Raw genomic sequence first — 11,547 nt, 5'->3', positions numbered from 1 at the left:
GCCTTGACCTATAAAAACTACAAGTAAAATGATACAATTTTCCTTCTGTCTTATTAGTAATGTTGTTGAATAACATGTTAATATTTACATTAAGAGTCCTAATTGTGTATATAGTATTTTATTTGCATTGATGTACATACATGTCTATATAAACCACATGTGCAGGGAGGCCTTTTTTTTTTAATCCCATGTAAGTCATACAAAACACCAGCTCTTCACATTTTCTTGTATTTCAAACTGAAATTTAGCTTTTTGTCATTATCATCCGTTCCTAAATGAGCTCTGTACTCCAACCTATCTTACTTATATCAGAAGTACCTGGGAATAGCATAGATTTTACTAAAAATTTTGTTAAGACAAAGAACTGAAGACTTAGTACCATATTGTCCAAAGCTTAGTCACACAAAACTACTTCACATTCTCCTCTCCAGTCTGTCCAATGAGCATTCACCATCAGTCTTCTCAAAGCTAAGATCTAAGATGAGTTTAGTCTCCTGTACATCTCTCACCATTCAGAAGCAACTCCGAAAATCATGAGCCCATCCATATTAGAAAGATTCTCTTTTGATAGAAGGCAGTGGGCAAGTATAAGTAGCACTGGGTAATGACAACAAGGAAACTTTCTTTTACAGTTTTTCTCTTTAAAAATATGCACGGTTATAGGAATAAGACAATATTATTCATCTCTTCTTTGAGATTGGGAAAAGAGAATACAAACACAATATTAATGAGTCTTCAGACCTCATTTGACCCTTTTTCTCCGTACTCTCTACCTCTTTTCTTTAGGGTTTAGGTGGGATTTTTCTAAGGTTCTTTTTTAAAAAAATATTTAGTTTTTAGTTGTAGTTGGATACGATACCTTTATTTCACTTATTTATTTTTATGTAGTGCTGAGGATCGAACCCCGGGTCCTGCACTTGCGAAGACGAGTGCTCTACCGCTGAGCCACAACCCTAGCCCTCTAAGGTTCCTCTTGCTATACTAATTCAGGGTTGGATATAGCATAGACCTCAGTGTGGCCTTGGATATTTGAAAGCTTCTACCTACCCTTGATTCTAACAAGGCAGCATTAGTATTTTCATGACACAAAGGGTTTTCAGCCTATGGTTTGAGTCATGTTTATCACACTTAGTATCTTTCATTAAGTAATAGTATACTGTCTTGTTCAACTTCCTAAAAGGAGTTGCTTTATCTTTGTAAAGGCAATACTCTAATTATTTTTTCTTCTGAATGTGAAATATTACATCTCTCTTGCCTCTTCTGAATATGTCACCTTAATTTCTGAGAAATCATGGAAGACTCCCTTTGCTCTTCCTTTGCCACAAAATATGTATATTTGGTGTAATCAAATTGTATACTTTGCCTTACAATGTATTTTTTTTCTTGAATCTGCCCCCAAAATACTAAAGTCTATTTGTGTGTTCATGTTTTACCACATTTGTAACCATGCCACTTTCTATAACAGAAGCAAATTAATTGGTATGGAGACCCTTTTGCCCCATTGAGGTTAAACCAGTTATACCATTCCCTGGGATCATGTCTTTTGAGAATCCAGTGTTCAGTTGAAACAGCAGAATCACATCTGTATTTATTTTAATTCTTCCATTCCTACCTGGTGCCTCAGTTCTAAAATTATTTTCTTATATCCTTGGTGTTACTTTCCTCTCTTTTCAACCAAATTAAGTTACAGCAAAGCCCATTGGACGGAGCACAGGGAAGTTCTTCTACTCTCTAAAGAAGTCTTAGTTTTTCTGGATTATCTTCATTGTAAGTTGCACTCATAGCTAGTTGATCTAACCAGTTTTGATTTTTCTAATTATGCTTTGTAGCATATTGTTTTGTGACATGATGTCATGAAGTCTTTGGTTTCCTGCTAATGTGTGGTCAGAAATCTGGCCTATGAATGTAGGTAGTTGTACCTGAGCTTTAGCTTTTCATACTTTGCCAGGCATTCTTTCAGGGCAGCATTTGAGACTTTGACATGGCATACCATTCCTAAGGCCAGGAAATCTTTCATCAATCTTGATCATTTATCTGCCTCAGGGGCCTACCCTCTAACATTTCCATGTTCTATCAAAACACACCACAAATCCTCATATTTCAGTCTGCTTTTTTTTTTTTTGCCACTTTGACCAAAAGACCTGATAAGAGCAATTAGGGGAGGAAAAGTTTCCTTGGGGGCTCATAATTTCAGAGATCTCAAGTCTATATATGGATGACTCCATTCCTTAGGGCATGAGGAGAGGCAGTACATTATAGTAGAAGAGTGAGGTGGGAAAAGCACCTCAGGACATGACACTAGGAAGGGGATGGAGGGAAAGAGAGAGGAGAAGACAGGAGAGGAGAGGAGAAAGAGGAAGAGAAAGTGGTGGTGGTGAGGAGAGAGAGAGTAAGAGAGAGAGAAAGAGAGAGAGAGAGAGAGAGAACTCTGCTCAACAAAGACACAATATAAATCCCAAAGACATGCCCACAGTGACCCATCTTCTCCAGCCACACCCTACTTGCCTAGTTTACCACCCAGTTAATACCTATTTGCAGATTAATGCACTGATTTTATTCTTAATCATTTCACCTGGAAACCCTCTTGCATTATTTCACACAGGAGCTTTTGGTGAACACCTCACATCTAAACCATAACACCTACTCTCCATTTACTGAGAAGTTTTATGGCTTCCAGCAGCACTGGCTGAAGGGGTCCCAGACTAGGCTAATAACCAGCATTAGATTTCTGTTCTCTTACAAATCCTGTTTTAAATGGTGAAACTGAAGGGATTTTAATCACTCCAAGTATATTGCCAAAGGTCTTTCTTTATTTTCTAGAAAAGAATTTAAATTACCCCCAATAATTATGTGTCCATAAGGCTGAAGTGAATATCAGTTTCTTAGCTGCTGGTCTACAGAGGAGTTTCGAAGTCTCACGCTCATCTCATCTTAATGCTCTGTAAGCCTATCTTTCCAGATTGAGTGTCTCATCCCAAATTGAGTGATCTACCATTTGCTCTCGGAGGAATTGCCATAGGTATTTACCTGATTATGAGACAAAATCCAGCACCACCATGAATTGGGTCCTAACTCCTAAACACCATGTATTCTAAGACAATCATAGGAAGAATGTAATGGTGACTCAGTCCCAGATGATTATGTAAATTACATTGCAACTGGACCCTGTTAACTTAGCTCAGAGAATTAATTTTTTTTTTTTCAAAAAAGCAAAAATATCCTCATAATCTAAAGTTTAAGGCAAAATTGAACAGTGTTTACCATGTCTGTTTTTTTAGTTGAAAAAAGGAGAGTAGGGGGAATTCTTTAGTCATAAAAATATTATTTGGCTCTGTACCATTAAGTTGAAAAAAGCAAAGATTTTTTTTTAGATATTGAAAGAGAATCCAAGAGAAAGGAAAAGACAGAGAGATAAAAAGAGTAATGCCCAAGAAGAGAGATCACTGAGGCCTAGAGTTATTCTTGACTTTCAGATTGTCATAAAGATATTTGTTAATCTGTATGTACTAGAGTTGAAATTTCAATAACCAAATGATCAGTATTTTTAGAATAAAGATCATCCTGTAGAGAAATTAACTGGAAAACATTTTAGAATCTGTTCATGTCAATGGATTTGATATGTGTATTTAAAATATTCTAATCACACACTGATGAAATAAACACCATTGTGTTCATTTCAAGTAATAATAAGACACTACCATCCTTTTTGCCTCAGACTGTGCAGCTTTAGATCTCTAATTCTAATGTATATTTATATTCATCCTCTTCACTCTCACATCATTCCTGGTGCATTATCGTAACTTCCAAATTGGTTTTCCTGTCCTGATTCTCTCGTATCCTATACTAGATTAATGATGTGAAGTACTCTCTTTATCAGATTACTTCCCTTTCTCAATACTTTTCAACCATGGCCCACATCCTTTTTAACCCAAGATCCCAGTCAAAACAGTGCAGTCTCTCTAACCTAATATATCCATCCCTAATGGGAAGTTATCTTCCAGTCAGTCTTACTCTTCCTCAAGCATACATTGTATCATCTTATCTTGTTTTCTATACCTAAAATTTTCACTAACCTGCCCCTATCAGAATGTCAGGCATTATTTGTCAACTTTCTACTCAACCACCACTTTATGCCTTCTCTGTATAACTAACTATACCAACAAGATGTGGTTCTTCCTTCCTTCCTTCCCTGTCTTCCTCTATATTCTAGTAATAATTATTTAATTCATTTTGATTGCTTTTGATTGCTATTGTATATACATATTAGTAGTCCCTTGTATATTGATTGACACATTGTGTTACTTTTATCAGTTTTTACTCAAGCCATGATGTATTTTGAGCTTCCAGTTAACAGGGCATTTTTTGAAATTTTTTGCTACTATGTCTTTTACTCCATCCTTACACACACACACACACACACACACACACACACACACACGTCTCCTGCCCTTTTCCTCCTCATCTGCATCTTTCAATCCATCTCTCCCTCTGTCTCCCCTTTCTTCCCACTCTTCTCTTCCTCCATATATACAACCACTCATACACAGAGCTACCATACTAGCATTGCTCCTTGTGTGCAGTGAGGTTTTATGATTCTTGAAATGAAATCACATGACACCTTAATAATTTAATGAAGTTCCCACCATGAGTAGCAAGGACTGTAGTTGTTTTATACTGGAGGGATTGGTATTTAATTTTATTCTTTTACTTAAAAAAACCCTACAAATTCCTTGAACTTGAAACACTTTTAAATTCTAGCCACCTGGTAATCTAGCTATTTAATAATTTTCATTTCATGAAGCAGCAGTTATACAGTATTTTCATTAAGATTAGAAACATTTTCTCAGATAATATATGAGAATAGTGAGAATTGAAAGTACATAATCTTCACCAGTTTGCTTTGAACTCAGTATTTTAAGTGTCAGATACTAAAGTGTGCTATATTTTTTTATATTGGTCAACTCCCAAGAGTTGAATAAATATTTGCTCAAATATCTAATCCACAATAATGAAATATAAATGAATTAACTTTATCCTTAATGAGTCTGGTGGACATTTATTCTAATCCACTAACATAGCTTGTTTAGTTAATTTGTACTCCATCCCTCTTTTCCTCTAACTCCTACCCATAAATAGATCTTACCCAATGAATCTATGACAAAAAAAAAAAAAATATGGGATAATTGGTAGGAATAACATCCATAATCCATTTGTGGTAAGAGAGCTGTTTAATTCCCCATAAGCTAACAATATAAAAAAGTTGCCTCAACATTACTTTTCTTCCCTGTTTTTACATTATTTCTCTAACCTCTCACCCTTACTTTCCCTCTACTGTCATAATGTATTCCTATGGGGGATAATCTCTTCTCATGCTTTTGTCCCTTAAAACTTCTTTTTAGTCCATAAACACAAATAGGACACATTTCACCCCTTACTAGCAGCACAATCCATTTTACCTAGCAAAACCCATTTTATGGCTTCATCTGAAAACCAACATTTCTCAAATATTCACAGACTTCCCTCAAAGCCTTAATGACATTGCTTTTTCTCTGACTGCTATGTATCAGTAGCTAATTCCAAACTCTTTCTTCAGTCTCACTTACACCATTACTCTGTGTGAGAGGGAGACATACCCTAAAAACTAGGTTCCTTGTCATTTCTCAAATACATGTCCTGGGCTTTCTTGCCTCTTGACTTTACTAAGCCTATTCTTCTCCCTAGAAAACCCTTTGCCCCACTCTTTTCAACTAGAATACCTCCATCTTTTTATGTATGAGTACTGACTTCGTAGAGTCTATAATCATTGAGAAAATGATGGTAAATTTTGTAGGTGTTCTTAAATACATTTTTTTAAAGGAGAAGTTACATATTTTTTTTAACACTTTCTCAGAAGGAGGCCAAAAGCCCCTTCCCCACTAAAACTTAGAGAACGTTGTTTTCATTTTCATTTACCTTTATAAATTACACTTTTATTTTTGTTATATATAGCTTTGTTTTCATAGTTGTGCATTTATTCATATATATGACTACCTAACCTATCTCTCTTACTACATCATAATATCCTATACATTATGAGACTTTTTTTTAATCCTGGTCCCCTGTACACTATTTTATATATGTTAGGTACATAATCACTTATAAATAGATCTCGTCCTTTAAAAAATAGTCAAGGCTATATGATCCTTTCATGAGATTAAATTTCTCTTCAACTTTAAAAAAATGAATATGATAAATACGTTTTTTTTTTTTTTTTTTTTGGTGTGTGTGTGTGTGTGTGCCTTTCTCAGAAATTCTTACCAGGTAGAGGTGAAAAAATATTCTGATTGTTCAAAGGGACAAAAAAGAACCAAAAGTCTGAAGGTCCAAGGCATTCTAGAAAGTCAGTCCACTGCTGGGGAATCCAATTTGACCGATGTCTCTATACTCCTTAACAGCCTCCCTCAAAACTCTTTAAAAACTGTCCAGAAGTGCTGAGGATATAGTCCAGTGGAAGGCCCTGGGTTTAATCCCAAGTACATAAATGAGTAAATACATATAAGACAAAAATGAAAACTGGCCAGAAATGAGAGGATCATTTCCTAACAACCACACCTTCCAGGGAATCAAATAGAAATCTGGGACCATCACAGTAGCAACTTTAAAATATAAGCAGACCTCTAAGAAAAAGATGTGTTCAGATCTTCTAAGATAAGAAAGTAATGGTTTATCCAACTTAAACTTGCTGCTTTACAAACCCAGAGCATGTACATCTTCCTGAGTGTTGTTCAGCTATTATAGTTCCGATAATTTTTACCTTTCGTTTAAACCTATAAGTCACAGGCTACAGATCATTGTATTTTTATTTATTAGACTGAAATATTATCTCAAAATTTCCACACTCAAACTTTAAAGAAAATGTAGGCATTTTAGCAAATTGCAGTTTGATTCAGTTCTTCTTAGAAGTGATTTCTAGTCACATGAATCTTTTCAGATGTTTTTAAAGCAAGAGCACTTATTGATTGCTGCTAAGAGATGTCATGTCAAAGTTCTTTAGTTTTACAGTTTAAGATTTTGGCAAAGTGTTTATTAACTCATTTCAGTTGCATTGCTCTAAAGTGCATCTTTTTTCACTTATGCAATATCACTTTCTTCTGTTTATTTTTCAAGTATAATGATAAACTATATTATTTTCTTATCTGGCAGAGAGAATGTTTTAGAACCAGTCTATATAGTTTTGTGATCTAAAAAAGAAAAGTTAACAATAGAATAAATTGTTTTATATAGTTTTATGAATTAATTTAATATTCATTTTAAGAATATTTTCTATAAATTCTTATAATATTCGGCTCCATATTACATTTTAGTATAGGGAAGAACTCGCAACTTGGTAAAGTAATATAAAATAAAATTAAAGCTATTAATTCCCAAGTTGTTTATAAGAAAATTAGATTTCATGTTGATATAATTGATACTGAATGTTCTATCTATAATGTGTTGTATGATAAAGAAAATGGAAACTTGGTAAAAAAATTTAAAAAAAGACTTTTATAGATAACAGTTATCTTCTATCATTTTTCTTTGGGAGGGGCAGTATGTTAAAATTTTAAGACATTATTAATTTCCATAGCCAAAGTAAAGTGTCAGAAAGTTAACTATATATTAAAGCATTAAATATTTTTATAACTGCTTATACTAAATTGATGATGTGATCCGATTTTCAAAAGTAATAATATATATTTTCTCTTAAATTGCATAATGCAATTTTAAAACATAAATGCAATGCTAATATTGTTAGTATAACCCAAAAACCACAGAGCATTTCAAAACTGTTTATTAACAGAATGTGCAATAATAATACTAGGAGCTGAAAGATAAGCTACCATTAAATATGAGGTTATCATGAGTATGGGACATTTATTATTGGCACTGCTACTTAGTAAAATTACGAATTGAGTAAGATTTTATTGTTGTTCATAATATGCTAAGATTACATGGAATAAAATTTTCTGTAGTTGCCCCTTTTCTTTGTTGGCTCTGAATTATTTTCTCTTCTACATTCCATTTCTGCTGTCATTTCTAATATTTCTGCCTTACTACCACATCCTAAAATATAACATAGGGGCCACAGTTACATATGAATATTCATTCATATGTATGACCCTTTACTTTCAAATTTTAATACAAGACTAAAAGAGGGATATATGGATTTCATAGCTTTCAAACATCAAGTAAGGATTTTTTTGTACATTTGCATTAAAATGCTAATGCATATTAAGTTCAGAATCTATTGCATGATTTTTCTTTCATGACAGAATAGAACAAATATTAAATACTCTTTGGGCGGGAGACTATTTAGAGAGTGGTTACTATCCCACATCTTGAACTTTGAGTCAAGAATGTTTTCTCATAGCTAGAAAAATCCACCGGGGTTCCTACTCCTCAGGTCTCCATACTGATTATAATTACACAGTGTTCAAAAAGATTTACTTTTGTGATAGGGCTTATTATTAATGTGCCTATTTTTATTTTATTCTCTGGGGGTGGGGGGAAGAAAAGGGGAAAACACATTTAGTGATAGCTATTCATTAGCCACCATTGAAGAAGGGATTAAACTTTAAAAGAATCTATCAAAAATCTCTGGTCAGCCTTTTATTACTATCTTGTCTTGAGCCCTTTTTTTAATGACATCTATTATCAGATTGAAATGGCGATTGAGACGCTGCAAAAGTCTGACGGTCTGTCCACTCACAGAAGCTCTCTTCTCAACAGCCATGTAAGTTGCCTCTTCTTCTTGTAAACTAATCTCTTGCTTGTTCTGCATGTGTTGCTTGCTTCTAAATGCTTGTTTTGTTTATTTACTTATTTTGCTTCTTAACCTTCCTTTCTCAGCCCTTTATGATCCTTGAACTATTAAATGGCTATTTTGTACAGTGGAATATCTCAAAAAAAGTAGAGACCATGGTGGACAGCGTTACTAGATTTTTCTACTGTTTGGGTGCAGATACAGTACTTTCAAGTTAACAACAAGCTGTCATTTATTTGTGAAAATCAATTAATACTTATTTTTAAATGTTTAAAGTTTTTAGTTTGATATTTATTTAGTATGAAGCAAATACTTGCAATCTAGATCTCTGTCAGAGATATAGAAACAGCCAAGTCTACTTGTGTGACTAATAAAGTCTTCAGTGGATAAAAAATTATTAATGACAAATCCAGTGGTTATCTATTTGAAAATGATTTATTTACCAGTAAGACTAACTATGGTGGATAGAATACAGCTGCATAGATAGACTCAGGTCCTAAAAATTAAAGAAAAGTGAAAATGGACCAAAAGAAAAAGTAGGGTTTTGGGTAAGCCATAAAGTTGCTAATAATAATAAAGACAATAATAAACATAAACTGCTAATAATAATGAAACAGAATTACCATTACTATTCTTGAAAAATCTTCACCATTATCAGATTCAGCCTCATTATGATACTGGTAAGTGTTAAGAAGAATGATGAGAATTTTGTGAAATGATAAATATTTTCATCAGTTGTTAGGAAACCATTTGAAAATGCTGATTAAAAAATTACTTTGTTAAAGGTGATTTCTGAATACATCAAAAAAGTGAATAGAACTATGATTTAAATCTATGTTCAATAAACCTGTTAAATTAATGTTAGTGACATTTTAGTAAGAATTACAGTTTGTCTTCCTAATTGATGATGTGTTCTTAAATTTAGGGATGAAATTATTATGATTTCTTAATTCTTCTGTTGCTGTGATTGAAAAGTTTAAAATCTGGATCACCTACATGAAGTAATATTTTTTCAATAAACCTAAAACCTTTAGTTCACAGAAAATATTTTCGTTATGCTTTTTAAGTATTTGAACTTTGAAACATGTAAATTTTAAATTCCCAAAATAACACTACCTCCTTATGTTCTAACACATTTGTTTTTAGATGGGGTATTTTGTCTTGTTTCTTCTTCAAGGGAAAGTTTCCTGGCAAACAAAAACAAGTTAGCCAACTTGGAAGATGCCTGTAATATTGATGAAAATTATACTTACAAATTTAAAATTCTAGCATATATTTTGGTGTTTCTGAAATAGTTTAAAAAGTATTATTTTCCCCTTTCTCTAAATTTGTGCTCTTTTATGTATTTTATAAATATATCCCTGCTATAGTATCATGAGTGTGTAGTTGTGTTAAAGGCTAATTTACTATATTCTTGTAGGCTGTGCATGTGAGGGGAGGGGTGATAACCAACTGGTATTTGTCTTTAGAAAATGACAAGTGAAATGAAACTGTTTCTTTGAGTCAGAAATGTTCCAAGAACATTAGAAAAAATTAACAAAAACCCTGAAGTTTCCAGTTGTTCCTTTTTCAACTTTTAGACATCTAGTTGTGTTGTGCTTATTTAATATTCAATTGATGTTTCACTTTTATTAGAAACATAGTATATTAAAATATATGATGTGCTTAATTTTAACTCTAAAGTTTAATTACCTAACTCAATTAGTATTTTAATGAACAATAATATAGGTATAAAGATATGTTTTTGTTTATTTTTTAATTTGTTTGAGACTTTTCAAATATATTGTAGTTTTCAAAAATTATTTTTATCTTGTTGAATCTGTGAACTAATAGTTTGTGTTAATAAGTGTGAATTAAGCCATATAAACAGTAGACAACTATTTATTAATCGATGGCATCATATTTTTTTTATTATATAGTATGGCAAATCTTCCATACTTTAACTGCCCAAGGCATTTCAATATTTAGAAAGGAACCGGCACAAGTGTCACTAATGTAGTGATAATCTTTGTCTAGCTAGCCTGATTCATTTGTATCACACCTCTGAAGTATAGTGAAGTTCATTCAAAACCACATTTATCATTAGGTCTTTAGAGATACAAATGATTTCTACAGATGGTTTGTTAACAGTAGAAACAGAATCAGTGCTTTTGTTAACCAATGCAGTTAGTTTCTCCCTGAACATAGAAAAAGATCCTGTTGTCTTTTTGTCCTTGGAAAGTTAACATGCTCCTGATTTTTATTAGATTTATCCAAACAGCTGGAGTAATCTGCATGCCTTCTAGTTAACCTTGGAAAGAATGTTTTAGATTCTGTGAGCTTTTTGGTGATTTTTCTGTTAAATAAAATTTTTTTTCATTGGAAAATTATTTTAAAATATTGTTAATATGTTAAATGTCAAACTATGTTCTTTATTCTTCACTTATAGGATATAATATAGAATTATTTGAGGTTTGCGTGATTCTTTAAGGTAGACATGAGTTCAGCTTAACAATGATGAAGTCTTCAATTTCTCAGTTTCTAAAAAGTATTAATTTTATTAAGAAAAAATTTGTAGGAAATTATCACTAATATGTATCCCATATTTACTAGTATCTAAAGAAAAGTGTGAATCATGACTCTTGAACTGAGAAGTCTTCTCATTCTATTTTGGGATATGGAGTACAAAGGATTTCCTATTTTTTTCTTTATACATTTGATTATTCACAGTAATTAGAAGACTCTTATTAGGAGCAAATTCAGTGAATCCTGATAGTTTGCTTTGC

The 11,547-nt window shown here is 32.7% G+C and overlaps 1 protein-coding gene across 2 annotated transcripts in view; it reads left to right on the top strand.

Moving 5' to 3' along the window:
- The first annotated feature begins 8,549 nt into the window (after positions 1-8,549).
- LOC124103005 (transcription factor RFX3) overlaps positions 8,550-11,547 on the top strand; it is an 84,318-nt gene continuing 81,320 nt past the window's right edge. Inside the window, exon 1 of one of the 2 annotated variants that reach the window (XM_058584035.1) lies at positions 8,550-8,752. In XM_058584035.1, the coding sequence (XP_058440018.1) occupies positions 8,684-8,752 (69 nt within the window). In that variant the 5' untranslated portion in view covers positions 8,550-8,683. The remainder of the gene's footprint in view (positions 8,753-11,547) is intronic. The other variant, XM_046459468.2, reaches the window with a different exon arrangement.

Source organism: Marmota monax, unplaced genomic scaffold (genome assembly GCF_021218885.2).
Source record: "Marmota monax isolate L192 unplaced genomic scaffold, Marmota_monax_Labrador192_F-V1.1 WCK01_AAM20220418_F8-fsc00059, whole genome shotgun sequence".
Classification (NCBI taxonomy): Eukaryota; Metazoa; Chordata; class Mammalia; order Rodentia; family Sciuridae; genus Marmota; species Marmota monax.
This window is presented reverse-complemented; position numbering and strand designations above follow the sequence as displayed.